Source organism: Syngnathoides biaculeatus, chromosome 4 (assembly GCF_019802595.1).
Source record: "Syngnathoides biaculeatus isolate LvHL_M chromosome 4, ASM1980259v1, whole genome shotgun sequence".
In the NCBI taxonomy this organism is placed as follows: Eukaryota; Metazoa; Chordata; class Actinopteri; order Syngnathiformes; family Syngnathidae; genus Syngnathoides; species Syngnathoides biaculeatus.
In genome coordinates this window covers 2,561,492-2,584,183 of record NC_084643.1, presented here as the reverse complement: position 1 = coordinate 2,584,183, position 22,692 = coordinate 2,561,492, and the positions used below count along the sequence as shown (strand labels likewise).

Sequence of the window (22,692 nt, the reverse complement as noted above, 5' to 3'; positions counted from 1 at the left end):
TAACCATTCATACAGCCGAAAAGTATTTTCAAATCTTCTCAGTGAGCCTGTGTATCTCAGTACGCGGCAGTATATCGGCGGAAAGATACATATTACTTCATTCATTTTCCTGTTCACATATTTGCAGAGTACCGAGCAAATACGACTGAAATGATGTACAGTACAGGCCAGCCTGACGACGCTTTCTTCGAGCGTGCCCGTCCGCCCAGGCTGCCGGAACTATTTTAGTCTCGGCGGATGGATCTGTGAACCAACCTGGACGACGTACGCTACCTGGCGGACAAAAGAAAAAAAAAATAAATAAAATGTTGGTCCGCCAAAGGATAGGATGTCGGTTTAGGTAAGCACGATTGTAGCTTTTATTCGAATGTGATGGCTTTGTTGTTGTTCTTTTCTAATAGTGTGACGAGGGAAGATTTTGTCGGCGATGCTGCGGTCCGCATCCCCGCATCACCTGTCGGGGCGTGTATACCTCCATCCAAAAAAAACAAAACAAAAAAAAACGGATCAACAAACGCGCTAAAAGCGACAGTTATCCAGATGTGCGTGGATATTAATGATATGTTTGCAGGTGCTGGCCAATGTAATGGAAAGCGAGCCTCAAGTTTCAGAGAACGAATCAGCGCGCGAGCCCTGGAGAAGTTGCAAGTTGATGATCGATCCCGCCCTGACAAAAGGACTGCATAAAGTGTACCGCTACGATGGCCGCCAGTTCAACATCCCCGTGAGACTTTCGCGAGCGTCGTCGTCGTCGTTGTCGCAACTCCCTGACAGCTGCGTTTTCTTTTTTTTTTTTTTTTTTGCAACTTCAGGTCGAAGACTTGGGTTTGCTTCCGGTGGGTTCGGTGAGGGACCCGCGCGTCCGCCGCATGTGGAGCAAAGGCGTCAAGGCTGACCTTTCCCTTCCCACCTTCAAGGTAGCCTTAACCATTCATGGACAGGGTGGCAATTTTTTTTTTTTTGCCTTATTGAGATAAAAGTCTCCCAACGGGCCACAATCAAGGAACTAACACTTCTTTTTCGTTTAACGCATAAACAAAGGACAAAACAAGATGTACCCTCTCGCAGGGAGCGTCCCAAAACTGGGACGGTTATGTTATCAGTTATGTGAAGTGCCACATACTGGAGATATCTTTATTAATTAATTCTTATTCGAGAACGACACTTACGCATTAATAATACTGACGGATTAGCATTTTGAAGACAAACTTGGTTGCATACTGACCTTTCTCCCTTTCTTCTCTTGGAAAACGCTCCATGTGTACTTGAGGCGGCCATGTTGGGTCAGGAAGGAAAGGGAAATAGCACCATGCTAACTTTGACCGATGAGTTATCCTCTTCTGATACCAAAGTATGGCTTCAGATTAAAACACTTAAATATTTTGACATACTGAAGGATATAATGCGTGAAAATCATGATGTCGCAAAAATGGGACGCTGCCCGCGAATGGGTTTGAATTCATGTTCATAACAACGTCAGCGGTGGTAATAACGCGTCTCCTCTCTTGGGCACCTCCTTTCAGATCGACGAATTTTACATCGGGCCCGCCCCCCCCAGAGAAGTGACATTTTGCGGGTTGAATGACAACGTCAACGAGGCCTTCCTGACCAGCATGTGTGGGAAATATGGCCGCCCGGAACAAGTGGAAATCTTCTACAACCCAAAGAACAAGAAGCATTCGGGCGTTGCAAGAGTTGTCTTTGACACTGTCAGGGCTGCCAAGGACAGCGTTCGCCACCTCCACCAAACGTCAGTGATGGGGAACGTCATCCACGTGGAAATTGATCCAAAAGGTCAGGAGGCTTATGACTGCAGTTTTGTTTCATTTTACAGCTTGATGGTGATTTTTTTTAAATTATGATTATATTTTTTATTATGATTCAACAGGTGAAAAGAGGGTGCACTATCTGCAGTTGCTCTACAATGGTCTGTACTCCCCGTGGAGTTTACCAGTGGGAAGCAGAAGTCAAATTCTCCCAAACCTAATCAGCAATTTACTGGTATGTGCGCCATTTGCTACCGTTTGGTTTTATTAATTGCATGAATGCTAAGCACGCTCAACCGATTTGAAGTCAAAGAACCAATCAGGCAACCGTCTCATATGAACGAGGGTGAGAATTTCCGATGAAAAATATCGCTAATTTTCAATGTCCATCCATCCATCCATCCATCCATTTTCTTTGCCGTTTATCCTCATGAGGGTTGCGGGGAGTGCTGGAGCCTATCCCAGCTGTCAACGGGGCAGGAGTCGGAGTACATCCCGAACTAGTTGGCAGCCAATCGCAGGGCACATAGAGACAAACAGTCGTACTCACAATCACACCTCGGGGCAATTTAGAGTGTCCAATTAATGTTGCACGTTTTTAGGATGTGGGAGGAAACCGGCGAGCCCGGAGAAAACCCACGCAGGCACGGGGGAGAACATGCAAACTCCACACAAGCGGGGCCGGGATCGAACGCAGGTCCACAGAACTGTGAGGCCAACGCTTTACCAGTTGATCTAATTTTCAAAGTCATTTTTCCAATTTTTCAAATTTTCCCCTTGACTAAAATCAAATCAAAGTGATGTTATTGTAAGCCAAGAATTGCATTTTTTTTTACCTTCAACTTCCACAGAAATATTTTGTCTTTTTTTTTATAGATATGAAAATCAGTGCTTCCTCTTGGATAAATGTCCCTTGAGTCAAAACAACTACGTGAATAGGATTCTTCATATTTTAAATCACAGGTGTCAAACACAAGGGCTGGGGGCCAGATCCGGCCCACCACATGATTTCATGTGGCCCGCGAATCCAAATCGAGAATGTCAATTTCAATTTTTCTTGTAAAAATTTGTATAAAAATTCCAAATTGTCAAGCATCATCATCAATATTTGAGATATTACAAGCATTTTTGTGTTACCAAACATGAATAGTTGAAAAACACATCACCCTTGATTTCTGATTCCAAAAGTAGATCAAAAATTGATGTAAATACGATGAGACAATTAAATATTTGTATTGTTTCACTGTCATAACGGGCCTCTCATTAAATGAACGTCCAAATTGCACAGCGGGAGTTGCATTGCGTACCTCTCGTCTCTCTAGCAGTATGTTCTCGTTTTCCGGGGGAGTTGTACGGCCGAGGCAAGCCGACCAATGTCGAGACAGCACAGTCGAGTCAAAAGCAAAAGTAAGGCGTCTTCATCTGTTTGTTTCAGTACACTTCAAGCCCGCGGGGGCGAGGGAGCCCCGGCAGCCTCTCTACCCCCCTCTCCCTGGACACGGCGTATTCCAGTATTAGTCAGGATACACCTCGTAGCTTGGGGCTGAGCCCTTTTTCGCAGGGAACCCCACGCACTCCCTGCTCGTCTGCCACTCCCCTCTCCCAGGACTCGTGCTACTCCAGTCTTCAGAGTACTCCCATCCTGCAGGGGGAGCCCCAGACTTACAGTGTTCGCAAAGCAATCAGAAGAGAGCTTCATCAACTGTCGACGTTTCGGCGGGGAGTCGGTGAATTCTCAGAGGTAAACTTGCATTTAAAGGAGCGCCAAGCTCAGGCTTCCCTCCTGCTGTTTGGCCAGAGAAGCAAGCAGAAGCTTGCACAAACGGGGAGGACTGGCATCGCATTTGCTCAAAATCATGCAAAACCTTCCTTCCAACTTGTATCACCTGGTCCAGAGTCTGGGGATGTGCGCACAACTACCCCAAACACCTTGCCTAAAAACTCTTGGAGCATCTTCAGCTTCAACCTGGCACCCAACCAGCAGGCAGACGTGAACGTGACTTTCCCATCCGACCCCCGAGCAGACGGCGCAGAGTCACCCGCCAACGTTGTCCCCAGAAGCCCCCAAACGAAGGCGGAGACTTTAGACGCCCGCATCCAAAGTTTGCTGACAAACATCCAACGGTCCGACACTATTGTTGAAAGCACTTTCAAGGCTGAAGTCTTCTCTCAGGACAGGCTGACGTCAGCGTCTTCACTGCAGAACTCGCCGCTGTCCGATGGCCAGGACAACAATTTGAAGGATGACAGTCCGAAAGCGCCCCTCGAACAGGATGAAACTTCCCAAGCTGTTTTTTTTCTCACATCCCAAAGAGATACCGAGTGTCCTTCTACATTTGAGTTTACGCAGTCTGAAGGAAGCAGAGATGGAAAGAGGAAGAAAGATGCAGAACCGTCCCAGGCGCCAGAGGTATTGATTCTATTCATTAGGAGTTGTGTTATTTTTGTAAGTAAGCATTTATCAGTCGTACCCCACACTTGCTAGCTTCTCTTCTTTGTCAGTTCCGCTCGCTCTTTATGTCTGTTTCAGGATCTTCCCTTCTCAAATGCGGACCCTGAAGTGTTGACGCCGTCTTTCCATCCAGCATTTACCGCTTTGCGTTTCCCCGCACCTTCATTTGTGCCGGTGCCACCTTGCCTGCCAGATGGCACCATTCCCATTCCACCTCCAGGCTGGACGCTTCCTCCAGGCCGTCACGTCGCCATCCGGATTCCCCCGGCTTCGATCCCACCGTCTTCTGATTTCCAGCTACCCCGACCTCCTTTGACGCCACCCCTTGTGCACGGGTACACCGCATCTTTACAGCCTCCGTGCAACCCACCGAGTCTTGGACGTCTACCGCACTGGTCCACTGCACCTTCTCCTTGCAGCAACCCATTAGTACCAGCACCACACAACCCACCCACGACACAAAACCCTTATGGAGTAACACTTGAAAAAGTTTTAGAGGTGCTGATGGGTGAACTGAAGTCAATTATCAAGCGGGACATAACGCGTAGAATGATTGAGGGAGTCGCATTCAAGGCGTTTGAAGACTGGTGGGACGATCAAGAGAAGAAAACAAGGGTAATCCTTTCTTTCCACCCGTTTCCACCATTCGCCATGTACGCTACTCCTCCTTTTGACTAAAAATCTCCCACCAGGTACCGATTTTGCCTTTGAATGATAAGAAAACCAAATGTATAAATCCTCTGAATTACACCAATGGGCCGAGCAAGAAACCACCGCTGCCCTCCTTCAGGGTAAGCGTTATCAGATTTCTCGTACATTACACAACTGAACACTGAAATTAAGTTTTGCGATGCAGATTAAGAAGAAAACAGGTGACAATCCGGCAACATTAGAAGTGATCGAAAATAAAGGTGACGGTAAGTTATTTATTTTCAAAAATGAATTTCAACCCCTGGACTACTTCAGGACTAACATTCTTCTTTTTGCATTTAGATGAAAGCCAAAGCGCCGATAAGATAGAACCAACATTTGAGAGGCGTAAACGCAGACACGCAAGACCACTTGATCTTGATAGTGATGATGATGATGATGATGATGATGATGATGATGACAGAAACGTAGAACACAATGTGCATCGAGCAGATGAAAGGGAAATCGTGACAGAAAAAGAGCAACTGGCTGAACCCGCGGACGGTCAAGTACTCGGGATGGTAAATAAGCTGGTCCATGAAAAGTCACCTGAAAGAATTCCGTCATTGGTTGTTTGGATTTCTGTTGCATTTCCAAATGTATGACTTAAAATACTGACTGAGCAAATATACTCCTACTGATCGATGTGCAATAAATAAATTAGCCAAGACAATATTAATTGATTAAAAGAAGTGTCCCCCAAAGGTTGTGTCCGTAAATTGTAGAAAACAAAACCTTGACGTGGTTTGGAACAGCAATTCTTGGGCGTTGCAAAAGTTGTATTTTGTCATCTGAGCATCTTTGACCTTAACAAGCAGACCAAACATTGACGATGATCGCATTTCTGTCTCAGCGCGAGAGAACCGATCATCAGAAAAACGAAAAGGAGACTGAAAAACACTTTGAGGCTGAAGACGCATCTCCGGTTCCTAGTGAATTTCTCTCCTCTGGTAGTGGTAGGTGGAAAGCTTTCTGTATGTGCGTGCTACTGCTACCTTTCAATATGTTTACCAAATGTTTTGCCTTCGTAGAAACATATTCAGAGTGCAGATCCTCGGAGGACTGCTCATCCGACGCAGACTCCTCTGACTCTTTGACTTCAGAGAGCTTTGATGAGTCTTCCTACTCTGACTTCAGCTCTGAAGACGACGACGCCGCTCCCGCTGCTGATGATTTGGGAGATAACGTGAAGGATGGTGAAGGTTGGGACTGCATCGTAATATCATCAGATGAGGAGTGCATGGAGCTCGAGCCCCCTCTGACGCCCTCAGCCCCTCCCACTCCTGGCGCTCAGCTGAATCTAGACTTGTCAGATATGGGTTCGAGTGAGAAAGCAGAGGTGAACCACCGGGAGCGCGTCATGATGGAGCTTCATACCATCAAGCCCCAGGAGCTTCCGTCCCCGACACGTGTCGGACTTCCAGGTAATTGTTTTAGCATGACTGAAATAATTATCTGCATCAATAAGGTCAAGTTCTGTATTCTGGTCTTGTCAACCATCTCTTTATCAGCGGGTCTTGAACTTGATGCGGAGACAGAGAGCCGTGATTTGCCCTCGAGATCTCCAGACTACACCTTGAGACCTCTCACTCCGGCCGGCTGCTTTACTGACACCGATCCGGACCTTTCCATCACAAGCAAAGCGACTTCTCCAGTTGTGATGGAGGAGGTCCAACGACCTCACACTCCAGGCGAGGGCGTAGCGCTTCAATCAGGAAGTGAAGAATCAGGAGACGACAACCTGTCGTCAGTTCTCAGTGACTTCCACTTGCCGTCATCCTTGTTACTCCTGGAAACACCCAGAACTCCAGGTAGAGAAGACACAAGCGCATGGAGTCCGAACAGAGACGTCTGGGTCTCGACAAGTCCGGGACATGAGAGCGTCACAGCGGTGAACGCCAGGGTAACATACTCACATTTTACAAAAGTTGGGGCTCATTCCTCACTCTACCGCAATCCGTTTAGTATATTAGCACCAAAGACGCCTGGAAGAGATAGCCGTCGAAAACCAAGAGCCTCAGTCCACAGACGAAAGCCTAAAAGGCTGAAGACCTCTCAAGCTCTTTTATGCCACAAATCCCTTGGAAGGTCATCCCCGCGTGACCTCTCTGAATCTTCATCTGACGGCGGAGGAGTAAGAACATGGTCAGGCAGGAGAGCGGCACCTCTTCAAGGACTGGAGAACACGCCGGCTCTGCTCTACGACGGAAGCGAGCGAGTAACCAAAAACAGGAGTAAAAGGTGCAAGAGAATAAAAAGCGCTTGGAGGAGACGCCGCTCGCGCCGTCGTCGTCGTCCTCCCAGTTGGCGTTCGGTGCGGGAGGAGAGGAGGATACTTCATAGTATCTGGAAGGACGGTCTGGATGAGGAGGACGGGAGGCTGCTGCAGCGCGCTCATGAAAGGCTGCAAGAGCAGGACGGTGGCCGGGGTCGGTTCAGCCGAACCCTGTGGGTACACCATCCTCATATCCTTTCCTCTTTCCACTTCATTATCAGCATGAAGGAATATTAAAAAAAAAAGTTGTGTTTTGTTTTCGCATGTGGTCGTTGGGTTCCACGTGCAACCAGTCTTAAAGGGGAATTAAACCCAAGCTAGATTTTCCTCCTACTGGTGTAAACATGGTCTTCTCGTTAATACAGTATTGTGTTTGTGGAATACAAATTATTAAAAGGGAATTCCGGTGGTTTGCATTAACAATGCATCCAATAGGTCATGTAATATGTACTTTATCTTGACAATGTGATGTTAAATCCTCTCTCATTTAATAGTGTTTTGATGACATTTTTATCGACAGTTAAGAATTTTCATGTCACATGACCTACGTGGGCGGATGTGATGTTTTACGCTCGATTACATGGGACGCCATTTATGCCCAGCGCTGATTTCTCGGATTTATCCACATCTGATGAAGAAATAGCAGTATCGGTTGATCGGGAAGACGGAGGAATACGTCCATACAGATTTGAACCTGTGGCTGTAAATAATGCCGCCGAGCGGCGGAGCCGTTAGCTCGCTCACCACCGAGCAAGGAGGGGAGCTCGACTGTGAATAATGTTGAATATTCGGACGGTTCTTTGGGCGGAATGACGCGGAGTCTGACGAGCACGCGGCCGAGCGAGCTCCGGAGCTTGGCGGGGAGCAAGGTCACGCCTCACCGCCGAGCACTGGAGCGAGCTCCTCGGCCAAGCGAGCTCTGGGGCTCGGCGAGGGAGCAAGCTCATGGCTCCGCCGCTCGTCCGACTCCGCGTCATTCCGCCTGAAGAACCATCCGGATATTCAACATTATTTACAGCCGCAGGTTTAAATCTGTATGAAAGTATTCTTCCGTCTTCCGGATCAACCGATGCTGCTATTTCTTCATCAGATGAGGATAAATCTGAGAACTCAGCGCTGGTCCTCACGGTGTCCCATGTAATCGAGACTGTGGTGCGGCACCTCACTCGTCACATCCGCGCACGTAGGTCATGTGACTCGCCAAAATGGTGGCGCCCCTGAAAATTCGTAATTGTCGATAAAAATCTTCTCAAACCAGCATTAAATGAAAGAGGATTTCAGATCACATTGTAAAGATAGAGTACATATTACATAATCTATTGGATACATTGTTAATGCAAACCACCGGAATTCCCATTTAACATTTTTGGTGGCCACCAATTTGACAGTCACAATGCAAGTCATGTGACCACACTGACGGTGTAGTGGTACACATGCCTGTTTTTTGTATGGGCAGCGTGGGATCGATTCCCGCTCAGTGATGGGGTTGATATCTGCTCTGCGACAGTTCAGGCTATCGTCCGCCTTTCGCCTGAAGCTAGCTTGGGATAGGCTCCGGTTCTCCTGTGACCCTTGTGAGGATAAGCGGTCTGGATAATAGTACTAATCACAATAGTACACAGTATAAATCAGATAATTATCTTTACACTATTTGGGACACATAGAATAGATGAATGAAAATACAATTCTCCGGTGTAATTGCCAGGTAAAAATATATTCCAATAGAGTTGGTTGAAAGTTGGCGAAAGTTGAAATCCCCTCTTTTCAAAAGAAAACAAGTCTTTTTTTAATAAATGCATGTGTATTTTTTTTTCTGTAGCTGTACTGGATTACAGTCACATGTTGTGGTATATTGATTACGCAACACCGTTCCACGTATTCCGTTACTCCCCATCGACCTGATCACGGGTCGCTTTGTGTTTTACGTGCTTAACTGCTCCTCACTGACCAAAGTTACAGAAAAGAGCGAAGGACGACAATCATGGCAGCAGAACCACGTCACGGGCTCCGCTCGCAGCGAGGGGTTCTACAAAATCAGCCGGAGGGATAAAGTCGAGTACCTCAACCGGGCCACCGAGCTTCAGTCGACAGCCGCTCGGGTATCCGGCGCAGCAAATTGTGATATCGTTTGTGTGCGTCGCAAAATGTCACCAAAGCGTGTGTGGCGTCCAAACAGGGACTTGTGACGCAGTCGACGGCACTTCGTGCCGGGTCAGACTTCAGGTCAGAGCAGCGTCGTCTCTTGTCGTCTTTCAGCTGCGACGGTGACCTGGTCAAGTTTAACCAACTCAAGGTTTGCAAAATAAACCTTGCACACACAAACAAACACTTGACAACTTTAAAATGAAGCATGGACTGTAGTAATGGAGGACTATAAATGAAGGTTCGGGTTAGCCACGTCTCACTTATAAGCGGGTGTGCAACCACATTGCTTCAGTTGTTTAGTATTGGTTCTCTTGAAAAAGATCATGAAGTTGTACCGGTCACACTAATAGCGGAAAAAGGTTTCAAATGATCTGTCTTGGTCTGTTTTATAATATTTAAAAACCTTGTATTTGTGTACACCAGGGGCATCAAACTCCTTTTTGTCACGGGCCACATTTTTGATATGGCTTCCCAGAGAGAGCTTTTATGACAGTGAAACCAGAAAAATCTTTAACCACCTCATCATATTTTACACATGAAATTGATAACTAGTTTTGGAATCAGAAATCCTCTTGTTAATGTTTGGTAACATAAAAATACTTGCAATATCTTAACAATATCATTTAAGACATGATTATTAGAAATTTTGGAACAGCTTTTAAAAAAAAAAAAACATCGAAGTTTATACACATGATTTGACTTCACAGGGCACAAAAAAAATATGTAGGGGGCCGGATTCGGCCCCCGGGCCTTAAGTTTGACACCTGTTGTGTAGACTGTAGATGTTTTTAAATCACTCTGTTAATAATGATGCTACTTGGTGGTCAAATGTTTCTATATTTTTTTGTTTTTAATCAGAAGAAACATGACCTTCATAAAGTATTTACCGTATTTTTCCCACTATAAGGCGCACCTTCAATGAACGGCCAATTTTAAAACTTTTCATATATAAGGCGCACCGCATTATAAGGCGCATAGAATAGACGCTACAGTAGAGGCTGGGGTTACGTTATGCATCCATTAGATGGAGCTGCACAAGAGGCTCAATATTGATCCACATATAAGGCGCACCGGGTTATAAGGCGCCCCGTCGGCTTTTGAGAAAATTAAAGGCTTTTACGTGCGCCTTATAGTGCGGAAAATACGGTCCTACAAGTGATATTTTCACCCTTCAGTTCCGGAAGAAGAGGATTCGTTTCAGCAGAAGTCCAATCCACGATTGGGGTCTGTTTGCCATGGAGGCCATTGGAGCAGACGAGATGATCGTCGAGTATGTCGGCCATGTTATCAGACAGGTGAGGAAAAAATATATTGTGTCCCCCCCCCCAAGCTCTCCGCACTATAAACAATCCCGTTTTCAAAGAGTTTGCGTGTTCTCACGAGCTCAACTCATTAGAGGACGCTTTTGACGGAGTGCAGAGTCCAATCTCACTGTCCTGGAGAATAGGTGGCGACCTGATGGCGACTGGAGTCTCCGCTGGTTGCGGAGATGTCTCATGGAGACGCCAGCGAGTCGCCATGACATCAAACGTGTTCAATTTCATTGGAGAGTCGTGTTTACGCTAACTTCACTCACAAAACTACAATCAGTCATCACCAAAATGTATATCGACGTCTCGACAGAAAAAGTCAGAAAAATCCCCCCAATATTTTGAAATCTATGGACTACGAAGCGCTTTCCTCTATAATTATAGAACCCGTAGCAGCGCCTGTGCTTTCCCGTCACTGAAACTTTGCGATGTCACCGTTTGAGCGTCTGATCAGCGACGTTTCCGCCATCGAGCGTGTGGTCTTATTAAGGCCAAAAGGAATGGCGGAAAGATACCCAGACCAACATCAAGCGGTTTCAGTGATTGTCAACGCTCATGTTGCAAAATGACTTCATTTGCACGTGGTGTTCTCCTCAGAACGTTGCTGACATGAGAGAGCGCAGATATGAGGAGGCGGGCATCGGAAGCAGCTATTTGTTCCGCGTGGATCACAACACCATCATCGATGCCACAACGTGCGGGAATTTATCCCGATTCATCAACCACAGCTGCAACGTGAGTACGACTCGCTACCGCCGGCTTTCTCCCCGAATCCCGACGTCACGAGTGCCGACTTGTCTTGCAGCCGAACTGCTACGCAAAGATAATCACGGTGGAGTCTCAAAAGAAGATCGTGATTTACTCGCGGCAGCCGATAGGCATCGACGAAGAACTCACGTACGACTACAAGTTTCCCATTGAGGACAAAAAGATTCCTTGTTTGTGTGGCGCTGAAAGCTGTCGAGGCTCTTTGAACTGATCCGTTCTGGAAAGTTCTTTTTAGCCCACATTGTCTTCGCTACACTGAAGAGGAACCTTTTCAATGACGTTCAAAGGTTTGCGGCAGCTCTCTTGAAGGTGAAAAATAACCCGAGAAATGCACCAAGAGGAGCGAGTGAACTTTCCCAACCAGCACGTAAGCTATTGTGTCAAGTATGAAACGATAAATGAACAGGACTTTCCAGACTTTTGGTTCATCAATGTATGTCCAAGCTTACTGGCAAAGGATTCGAAGAGGCATGTTATGACGACCGTAATTTCCGGCCTACAAGCGGCGACTTTTTTCACATGCTTTCGACCCTCCAGTTTATGCGGCGCTAGCTCGGTGCTAGCGTTAGCTCGGAAGTAGCTCAGCGCTACCATTAGCTCGGCGCTAGCGTCAGCTCGGCACTAGCGTTAGCACAGCTGGTTATACACCTCGGTACACAGAGAGAGTTTAACTCTCGCTCGGCGCTAGCGTTAGTGCCGCGATAGCGTTAAACTCTTTCTGTGTACCGGCACTTATAACCAGGTGCGCTCTGTAGGCCGGGAATTACGGTATATGAATAGAGTATCTGTGGTTGTGCATCACAGTACAGATAGTTTCAGCAGCCTGTTTTTTTTTATTTGATACATTCCTCCAAATATTATTGTACATTATTATCTGTTACAAATGATAATGCACCTTTTTTTGGTGATGACACCTTCCATCGTGTTTTCTTTGAGTTAAGCTCACCTCAGTAATATACAAGTACGCGCGTGCGTTTGCGTTGCGCTTCGCCACCTGACATGTGCAAAACACTCAAATGTAAAAAGACTACATTGATTGATGACGACGAAACAGCCCACAAGGGTAAACTGGAGCTCACAACCTCTCGGACGCGCTGTTGGGCATAAGGACGGTCAGATTTCCTCGAGCGTGTTGGTCTGCTTCGATGGCTTCGAAAAGAGATTTGAAGTTTCCTGCACCGAAGCCCTGTGGAATGAAAATTTACAACAAATGTCAGCCAGCGCTAGTCAGAAAAGTTAGACGGCCAGAAGTGTCCTCACTTGGTGGTTATGTCTCTGAATGACTTCCAAGAAGACCGTGGGGCGGTCCTGGACCGGTTTGGTAAAGATCTGGAGTAAGTAGCCGTTGTCGTCATAGTCCACCAGGATCTTCAGTTCCTGTAAAGAAGGAAAACATGTTGCCAAGGTGTGGAAAACCTGTTTAGCGCGTTGGCTTCATCACACCTGCAGGACATCCAGGTCTTCTGGGATTTTCACCTTGGAGTCTTTTAACTTCTCCCTCAGTTGTTGGTAATACGTGTCGGGCACGGACATAAAGTCTGTCCCGCGCTTTTTGAGGTTGCGAATCTGCAAATATGTCCATCATATAAGGGAACGGTAAAGTTTTTGAAAAATGGGCGGAAAATGTCTTCCCGTAGCGCAATGGCGGCTTTTACGCTTTTATCGACTCACAGCTGTGATAATATCCGATGTGTTCATGGCAATGTGCTGCACTCCTGGGCCACCGTAATACTCCACATACTCCTGCAATTCAACACATAAAGTACAGTAAGTTTGATTTTATTTTCCTTTTTTACTAAACTAACCTAAAGACGACAATGCATCGATGTCGTGACTTGAACTGGTTGGAATGACGCCGCGAACCTGGATTTGAGACTTCCTCTTGCCCATGGCGGGCTCATTGATGGGCATCTTGACAGTCTCTTCGTAGTTGGCCACCACGATGGAGCGCAGAGAACTGAACTCCGTCTGCATCTGCTTGTCATCCACCGACCAGAAGCGGTGAAAGAGAAGGTTCTTCTGGTACCTTTTGTGTGTTGGAGCGGTGGCGGAGAAACACATGGGGAGGTCAGCCAAAAGATACCGGATGAACTACTGGGTCTTTCTGGCCTGTTACTGTTTAATGGATACTATGCAGAATTATTCCCGAACGAGCTAAATGACAGCGGACACCGAAAAATCTGCAGCCGACACCCCCCTTCCCCAGCAGCAATCCACCAATCACAAGCCGCATTTGGAGAACGGCCTCGGTCAAAAACGCGGTCCAGATGTGGACAGGGATGAGAGAAAAGCGCAAGGTCACGCTGTTCCCTGATGAACAGTACCAGGACTCACTGGCTCAGTTCAGACTCAGACCACTGTAACCATCAGAACTGCGAAGGTATAATTAGCCCACCGCGAGGAAACCTCTAAACACAGCATTTTTGGAAATAAGTAAACAATCACCAATCCACCACTGGAACCATCTCCTCCTCTGGTTGGTTTCCCACAACATGATCAATGAAGTCCAGTTTTCCCTCCGGCCTGCAGAAAAAGGTCCAAAGGGAGCTCATGTGGAACTTTTCGACACATTTGAACGAATTTATTTGTCAGCAAAATGTGAGGGATCCTCACAACGTGGCCAGTAAGGGGTCCTTGAATAGAGGCGCTTGGAAGCCTGGCAGAAAGAGCCCACGGTAACCCGCCCGCTCCACCAAGGTGTGCGTGGTGTCGCCGTACTGTTGCATTTGGAAAGCGACGTTATGGAGCTTTCTGATATACAATATTTCGCTTCCCGAGCGGCTGTCGCCTTACTGTTTGCAGCACAGCAAGTCGAACCTCGCCGTGCTCGTCCCGCAGGGTGGAGGGCTCTTTTAAGACTACGGCTCCTCGCTCTTTGGCTTTCTGTCCAACGTCAGTCGGGCGGATTTTCGTTCAGCTGAAAGTCGAGAGTCAGACCCCGCGAAGACGATGCGCACTACCTGCACTAAGGAGTCACAGTTTTCCACCGCAAACGCGACATCTTTCACGCCGTCCCCGTGCTTGACTAAATGAGCTCCCATCTCTGAAGAAGAGGAACAAGTCAAAAAAAAAGAAAGAAAGAAAGACACCTTAGTTTTTATCTTTAGTCAACACTGTGAAAATAGACTTTTGCTCAATGTAAAGACGCAAGCTTTAAAGGAGAAGTCCGGTCAATTGGATTAACAATGTATCCCATAGGTCACATAATAAGTACTCCATCTTGAAAATTTGAGGTTAATTTGATACCATTTCATGTTTTTTGGAGAAGATTTTTAATCGGCAATTACGAATTTTCATGGGCGCCCCCATTTTGGCGAGTCACATGACCTACATAAACATGTACGTTTTAAGTGCCGCAACAAAGGCTCGCTTACATTGGGACACAATTATGGCCAGCGCTGATTTCTCGGATTTGCCCTCATCTGATGAAGAAATAGCAGTATCGGTTGATCGGGAAGACGGAGGAATACGTCCATACAGATTTGAGCCTGTGGCTGTAAATAATGTTCAATATTCGGATGGTTTTTTGGACGGGAATGACGCCAGTCTGACTACACGCGCGGGACACACTATTCATCCATCCTATCGATTTTGGAGTGCGTTTAGGCCAGCCAGCGGAGGACTGCACTGAGGACAGCTCTCGTGGCCATGAAGGATGGTAGAACCCATCAGTGAAAGGTCGGCCTTGTATTTTGGGGAAAGGTCGTTTTAGCCAACAGGCGTGGCCATGGTCCAAGTGAGAATGAAATAATCTTTGGCTTGGTGCAAGTTAATACTGCCTCCACAACAGCGGCACGGTAGCACAGCTGATAGAGCGTTGGCCTTGCAGTTCTGAGGACCCGGGTTTGATTTTTGTGGAGTTTTGTTGGTGTGGAGAATTGTGGAGTTTGCATGTTGTAGGTTTTCTCCGGGCACTCCGGTTTCTGGTCCTTAAATGATTCTTTTTGTTACTGGGCAGAACATGCCACTGTACATGTCACGATAGAGTAAGCAATTTTAGCGTGTCCGATAGAGCAGTACTTTCATCGGCCGTCCGGCAATGCAGAGGACTACAGGCGCGGCCTCTCGGCTACAAACCCAACATCGTGTTGGGCGGCTACCCGCCTCCAGTAGCCGAATCCCGAAGACGACTCCCGCGGCCCGTGAGAGCGACGCTATCGCAACTCCGTTCGGGCTGGTGTCACAAGCTCAACAACTATCAGCATCGACTAGACAACAACATCGTCGATAAATGCCCATTGCGTGTCGTCGCCCCACCACGATACGCATCATCTCTTCAACTGTGCTCAAAAACCGACCACGCTGACGGTGGAACACCTGTGGATCGCTCCGGCCCACGTGGCGCACTTTCTGGACCTTGATACAGAATAACGACCGTCGTACTTGGCTACTGCAACCGTGTCCCATCATGGCGGCACCACATGTGAAGACACTACAAACCGGCGATGATTTCTGTTGTTTGCGCACGTAATACGTCACATCCGCGCACGTAGGTCACCTGACTCGCCAAAATGGTAATTGCCGATAAAAATCTTCTCAAAAAAACATTAAATCATAGAGGATTAACCTAAAAATTTCAAGGTATAGGATATATGAGGTGACCTATCGGATACAGTGTTAATCCAAACCACCAGACTTCCCCTTTAAATAATGTATTTTCATTCCGTTATGACATGTGCTCGGCAGGTCGCTTAATCGAGCAAATCACGAAAATTTAATGCAACATAAATTAAAATAAAACAACTCATCTTCATCTGTGAATGAATGCAAAGGCAGTTGGTGTACCTTTGTTTCCAGGATTGAGGGCAGACGAGAATACATAAATAATCTGCGAGAGCAAGAAATCAATCATCAGCGCACAAAAAAACTGTACGCAGTTCCTTATTATTATTATTATTTCAAAAGGTCTTATGAAGAACTATCAATGTCAGAAATGCTGTTGAAATGTACATGACTCAAACGTCATCTATTGCATTTCGGGATCTTTAGCGGGGGCCGACGTGGCGTCCTTGAACGTCTCCTCACCTTTCCTTGCTTGACCACGTGCGACACGACGTCGCGACTGCCCGTCTCCAAGCCTTGGTAAGCAAACGGTTCGAATCCCAGTTTGTTGCAGTAATACGACGCCGCCTACAGAAAAAAGGATTTATGTTTGGCGGCACAAATGAAGTGCTAGGTTTGAAAGTGACGGGCTGCGCCACCGCTGGTGGTCGGGGAGGCCTCGTGAAGGATAAATCGCGACCTTTGACTTCACATCTTGGCCCCACCCCTCAAGCAAAAGTGTTGCTGAGCGCGTAGACGTCCACAAACCGAGGGAGGAAACGTAATGCTCAAAACTGATCTCACATTAATTCAATGTTGCCATAAATATGCACATTAATGAACTGTGTGCAAATCTTTGCCTGTTGCATTTTACCTTGATAATCAGAGTAAAAAAATGCCCCTCCCCAGAAATAAACAAAAACAAAAAAATACCCAGGACACATACACACGCAAAATGAAATGTTTATATTGTTGTAAGCAGTGATGCCGTGGACACCTCACAAAACTTTTGAGTAACGAGCAACAGAAGCCGCCACCTTTTCTAGTTCACTCATCATATCACTAATAGTCACTACTGAATCTTAACAAGTTATCGTTTGTGACTGTCATTTGAAGAAGCATCAGACCCAATCTCAAAAAGCATTTTGTGTTACCTGTAATCTAACTAGTAGCACGGTGACTCAGCTGTAAAGTGTTGGCTTCACAGTTCTGAGGTCTAGGGTTCGATCCCGCCCCCCACCTGTGTGGAGTTTGCATGTTCTCCCCGTGCCTGGGTGGGTTTTCCCCGGGCACGCCGTATTCCTCCCACATCCCAAAAACATGCAACATTATTTGGACACTCTAAATTGCCCCTAGGTGTGATTGTGAGGGGGGCACGGTGGTACAGCTGGTAAAGCCTTGGCCACAGAGTTCTGAGGTCCCAGGTTCAATCCCTGACCCGCCAGTATGGCGTTTGCATGGTCCCCCCCGTGGCTGCGTGGGATTTTCCCCGGACACTCCGGTTTCCTCCCACATCCCCAAAACATGCAACATTAATTGGACACTCTAAATTGCCCCTTGGTGTGATCGTGAGTCCGGCTGTCGTCTGTCTCCATGTGGCCTGCGACTGGCTGGCGACCAGTTCGGGGTGTACCCCGCCTCCTGCCCGTTGACAGCCGGGATAGGCTCCAGCACTCCCCGCGACCCTCGTGAAGATAAGCGGCTACGAAATTGGGTGGATGGATGTAATCTAACCAAGTTACTTTTTAAAATAAAGTAATCAATGAAGTAGGTGGCAACACCGGACCTGGCACATTGCTTCGGAACCCGTTTGATAGAAAATATTGCGTGAAGTCAGCGGTTCTTCTAAATGTTTTCTCGACTTCCGTTGGGGGAAAGATGTGTTGCGATCGCGTACCTGTTTTGCATTCCCCACCCAGAACGTCAAGTGATCAAAGCAGAGGAATTGTCCTTGCTCGTGCTGCAGAAGAAGAACACAAAAATTGCTCAGCGGTGACTCGGAAATGCAGAGAGAAATCCATTTTCCCCACCTTCTCGCCTTTGTCCGTGTATGTCGTCTGCAAACAAAAAGGCATCACACTATTTAGTTTATTAAAAATAAACTGGAGGCAAATTATCATGCAAAGTCAGCTTTAAATGAAACTGCAAGGTGTTTGTTTTGTTTGAAAGGAGGTGTCAGAATTTACTCACCATGTTGCCCCTGCTGACTTTCTCTGCAGTGAAAAACTTACAGGAACCACCTTATAAAGCCATCCTCAAACGGTGAGGAGGAGATTTACGACGACGACGACGAGGAGGAGGAGGAAGAGGAGATGCGGGAAACTGCACAAGTTTTACGCCTCCCACTTTGTTATGCAATGATGATTATCTAATTTATGTCAAAATATACGCTGCATTCAACACACGCGAGTTCCCAAATTGACATCGCAGACAAGATAAACTCAGTCATTGTCTTACAGCTGTTGAAAGTAAACATACGGGCAATTCCCACTAATTTGAAAAGTTGTTCTGCTGGTTTCATTCTAAACCCTTATCAATATTTCATAAATAAGACCCAAGGTGGAAACAAACAGACAAGCACCTGGCTGCACGCTTGAGAGAGAGAGCGAAAATGTTTGTGCACGCGGTCTTAAAAATACACGCATAGGTTTTCTTAAAATTTAAGGCCATGTGTTTCTGTTTAGCAGCAAGAAGGAGGCTCACTCGTTCAGGGCTCCGATTGGTTGGCTGACAGATGGCGTCTCCGGGGAAAAGCCCGCAGCGTTACCGATCCAAATTGTCCGTGTCAAACCTCAAAATGTCTTTCCTTTTCACTTACATTCTAGACAACTGAGGGGCTCAAAATTCACACGTTCATTCAAGTCACAATCAGAATCATCTGATTCAGAAGGGATCTTTCTCCGGGAGTTGGAGCCGCTCTTGTGCGACGACAGACAGCCATTTAGACACAAAATGCTTTTGAGAGTGTGAAATGTCTAAAAGAGCGATAATCTGATCCAGCGACCATTGTGCAAATGGTGCAGAGTCTTGAAGAAATGCAAGCAATTTAAAGTGAGTAGTACTGCAATAATGTCCAACAGTGACAATGGGCCTTTCCGACCTGACAATCACTCGTACAATAATGGCCAATCAGATAGCCACGTTGTCTTAACCTCTGGTTTGACACGCCGCTCTCGCCGTATTGTCCCACAAGCAATGCTGGTTGTCAGTAGCGTGCGCTTGGAAAAGTTAATGTTACAAAGAAAATGGTCCTCAGGTGCGCTTAGGGAACGTGCAATTCTGATGAAAGTTAACCCTGCTATGTTACAAGGGGCCCGCTTGATTCATTTCCCAAATCTTAAAACACAGTTGACGAAGTGTCTACGATGGATTAAGACTTGCGGAAGAACGCACATACAAATAAATGTGAACAATATCAACAAACACAAGGCCGAATTTTCGAAGGTAAGTGAGGGAGAAGTATCTTCTCTGAGTTTGATTTCATTATTATCAGTGCTTTATACATCACAGGAGAACAACTTTTACTTTGTTTGTGTATCACTAACCGGCTGAATTAAGTGTGTCATGTTTTATGCCGAAGAGTCAGGTTAGTGATACGTAAATGTGCGACGTCATGCAAGAGAAATGTCTATTTGCCTATTTGTACCACATCGGACTTTTAAGACGGAGCACTGGGTTTGATTACGTGCCAAGTCAAATGAATACACCTACTTACTTACGTATAAAAACTACAATGATTTTACTCGTGATCTTTCCAAGTAAAAAGTATTCACCCTGCTTTACATGTGCAGTACGATTCCACTACTTTATCCTGTTGGATTTCAATATGAAGTTTGTGAGGCGTCGAACTTTTTTGAATCGATCGCCAACGTTTCGCTGTAACTCCGAAATTGCATCCTGCTCCGTCCAAAATCTTAATTCCGTGCACATATCCTTGCGTGAAATAGTTGAGACCTCTCTCTTGGACAAGTCTGACGCATTTGGCAAAAAACATATCCCAATATTATCTGGAATACGCGATAGAGAATTGACTTCAAACATGTTCTGTTCAATCGCCATTTTGGAAGTTTATGGGACATGGCTAAGGGGGTGGAGCTTAAGATCGCCATCGGAAAGGTCACATGAGTGGCCACTACTGGTCAAGAACAGAAGGAGATGGCGACCAGGATGTGGAGGCTCCAAGATGATTTTGCAGGCCCTTGTTGTGGTTCTGCCAGGGTGCAAATCTTTAAGGGTCAGTAAGGGGCTACCGAGAATTCTTTTGGCAGTTTTGATTGTCAGTTGTAGTCTGAGTTTGTCCATTTTTGTGGCAGCGCCAAACCAGACTGTGATGGAGGGTACACGGCACTGATCCGATGACCGCTGTGTAGAACAGTCCTTTGCTAGGCTTTTTTTTTTTTTTTTTGAGGATGGAGTTGATGTTATTGGCGAAGGATGCCGCCTGAAGTCCACGATCATCTCTAGAGTCTTTAGTCACAGAAACACAAAGGCACAATCAAAAATCTGTTTGTGTCACACACTTTTGGAAATAAATCTGATTCGATAATATGTTGTGCCTGTAGAGTGTGGCAGTGTACTTATGTGATTGATTAGTTGTTGTTTTTTGGTGCTACTGATTGAAGAGATTTGATATGTGCACCCAAATCATACTCCATAATGACACGAAAGTAAGAACGGTTTGAAGCGAATTTCTACACTTCAATGTGGACGACTCCGCATTCAAAGACGTTTATGAAGCTAACTTTAATCCTGCTGAATTCTGCAAGGCGGGAAGGAGCGGGAAGAAACTCCACACTGACTCTTGCATTCAAACAATTTTCTGCAACTTAAGACCCTAACCCTAGAAGAAAAAGAGGACTAAAGCGATTGTTATTGTGATATGCAATGAAAGCAGGGAGCAGCTGGAGGAACAATTAGAAAGATGGAGGTACGCACTGGAAAGGAGAGGAAGGAAGATTAGCCAAAGTAAAACAGAATCTACAGTATGTGCGTGAATGAGAGGGGTGGAGGGGGAAGAGTGAGTCTACAGGGAGAAGAGATGGCGAGGGTGGACGACTTCAAATACTTGGGGTCAACAATACAGAGCAATGGAGAGCGTGGTGAAGAAGTGAAGAAACGGGTCCAAGCGAGATGGAACAGTTGGCGGAAGGTGTCTGGTGTGTTATGTGACAGAAGAGTCTCCGCTAGGGTGAAGGGCAAAGTTTACAAAACAGTGGTGAGGCCGGCCATGATGTACGGATTAGAGACTGTGGCACTGAAGAAACAACAGGAAGCTGAACTGGAGGTAGCAGAAATGAAGATGTTGAGGTTCTCGATCGGAGTGAACAGGTTGGATAGGATTAGAAATGAGGTCATGAGAGGGACAGCCAAATTAGGATGTTTTGGAGACAAAGTGAGAGAGTGCAGACTTCCATGGTTTGGACATGTCTAGAGGCGAGAGAGTGAGTATATTGGTAGAAGGATGCTGAGGATGGAGCTCCCAGGCAAAAGAGCGAGAGGAAGACCAAAGAGAAGGTTATGGATGTGGTGAGGGAAGACATGAGGCAGTTGGGGTTAGAGAGGAAGATGCAGGAGATAGGCTAAGATGGCAAAAGATGACACGCTGTGGCGACCCCTAACGGGACAAGCCGAAAGGAAAAGAAGAAGAAGAAGAAGGAGGACTAAAGCGCTATTTGTGTGTAGTCGATTCTCGGGCAAAAAGTCACAGCACTGATAGCAGTGTTCCCTTCCTCACTCCCCCCGGGATTGTTTGTTTTTCCCGTTGTTACCAGGATGCCTTCTGCTGTCATGGGAGGCAAGAGGACACATGAAAGGTGGAATCATTTCATGTTGCTGCGTGTGGGAGGGCCAATTGTTTCATAGCAAAAGAACAATATTTTACTCAAGGAGAGTGCTGTGTCAAATCTTACTCATTATCTTTTTTATTTATCTTCATCTTTTAATGATCCACCACGACTGCAGTGCGACACCCCAGTGTGTTGCCTCCCCAGGGGCGAACGGAGACCCCTCCCCAGCCAGCACTACCGACATCATCGCAATAGAGAGCGTGTCAACAAAGCAGCAGCAACAGGCAGCGCTCGACCGTCAGCAGAGATGAACCCACAGATAAAGATCAGCGGCGAAGAGCTCGACGGGCGCCTCAACGCGGACTCTCCGGACGGCGAAAGCGTGGACGAATGTGACGCCGCCGACGCGGAGACGCAGGCAAAGGTGCAGTCGGTCTTCCAGCAGGTGCGCAGCCAGATCAGATCGCGAGTAGCCGTGAAGGCCTCACAAGGCGCCATCGTCCAGCTGGTGGACCGACTCAAAGACAAACAGGCTTTGGAGCAGAGCAGGCGAGGGGAGAAGGGAGAACAGCTCACTTGTGAGCGCAAGGCCGAAGACCAACTTGGCGAGGACGCGTTGTGTGCTCTTTTTGAGAGGAAGATCGAGGGCGCCACAAAGCTTCTAAGGCTGGAGTTTGAAGAGCATCTTTCAAAGGTGCGCGGCGAGATGCGGGCCTACACCGAGCAGGCCCTGAAAGACCTGGAGGCTAAGATTCAAAAGACGCCTCACAAAGAGCGACAAGAAGCCAAAGGACAGGACAAGAAGCAGAAGCCTCCGGCGCCCGCTTTGTACAAGAGAGGCCGGGCCTTGACCCGGACCATGACCACCATCATTCCCAAGACTTCCCCCTCCGTCATTGTGGGCCCACGTGCCAAATCAGAGACTCTGACCTCCTCCAAGACGGAACACTCGCGAATT

The 22,692-nt window shown here is 46.8% G+C and overlaps 2 protein-coding genes across 4 annotated transcripts; one reads left to right on the top strand and one right to left on the bottom strand.

The window, feature by feature from the left end:
• Nucleotides 1-243: 243 nt before the first annotated feature.
• Nucleotides 244-12,317, top strand: LOC133499817 (histone-lysine N-methyltransferase SETD1B-like). Of its 3 annotated transcripts, XM_061818177.1 has the most exons (18): nt 244-340; nt 572-724; nt 813-917; nt 1,524-1,794; nt 1,889-2,001; nt 3,202-4,176; nt 4,297-4,833; nt 4,911-5,009; nt 5,075-5,135; nt 5,212-5,429; nt 5,762-5,864; nt 5,940-6,332; nt 6,420-7,373; nt 9,128-9,282; nt 9,360-9,476; nt 10,504-10,623; nt 11,236-11,373; nt 11,444-12,317. In XM_061818177.1, the coding sequence occupies exons 2-18, from the start codon at nt 587-589 to the stop codon at nt 11,615-11,617; spliced, it is 4,671 nt and encodes a 1,556-aa protein (XP_061674161.1). In that variant the 5' UTR covers nt 244-340; nt 572-586; the 3' UTR covers nt 11,618-12,317. The 3 variants fall into 3 exon arrangements, with proteins under 3 accessions (XP_061674161.1, XP_061674160.1, XP_061674159.1); XM_061818176.1 differs by lacking the exon at nt 244-340 and having other exon boundaries at nt 393-724; nt 5,075-5,129; XM_061818175.1 differs by lacking the exon at nt 244-340 and having other exon boundaries at nt 393-724.
• On the bottom strand, nt 12,209-18,316 carry hpdb (4-hydroxyphenylpyruvate dioxygenase b). The gene is made up of 14 exons (XM_061818179.1): nt 18,139-18,316; nt 17,979-18,005; nt 17,846-17,908; nt 16,432-16,536; nt 16,192-16,234; nt 14,367-14,449; nt 14,200-14,289; nt 14,020-14,123; nt 13,852-13,929; nt 13,270-13,432; nt 13,078-13,149; nt 12,850-12,972; nt 12,667-12,783; nt 12,209-12,592 (listed from the first exon to the last, which is right to left on the bottom strand). The coding sequence occupies exons 1-14, from the start codon at nt 18,139-18,141 to the stop codon at nt 12,482-12,484; spliced, it is 1,182 nt and encodes a 393-aa protein (XP_061674163.1). The 5' UTR covers nt 18,142-18,316; the 3' UTR covers nt 12,209-12,481.
• Nucleotides 18,317-22,692: the final 4,376 nt, after the last annotated feature.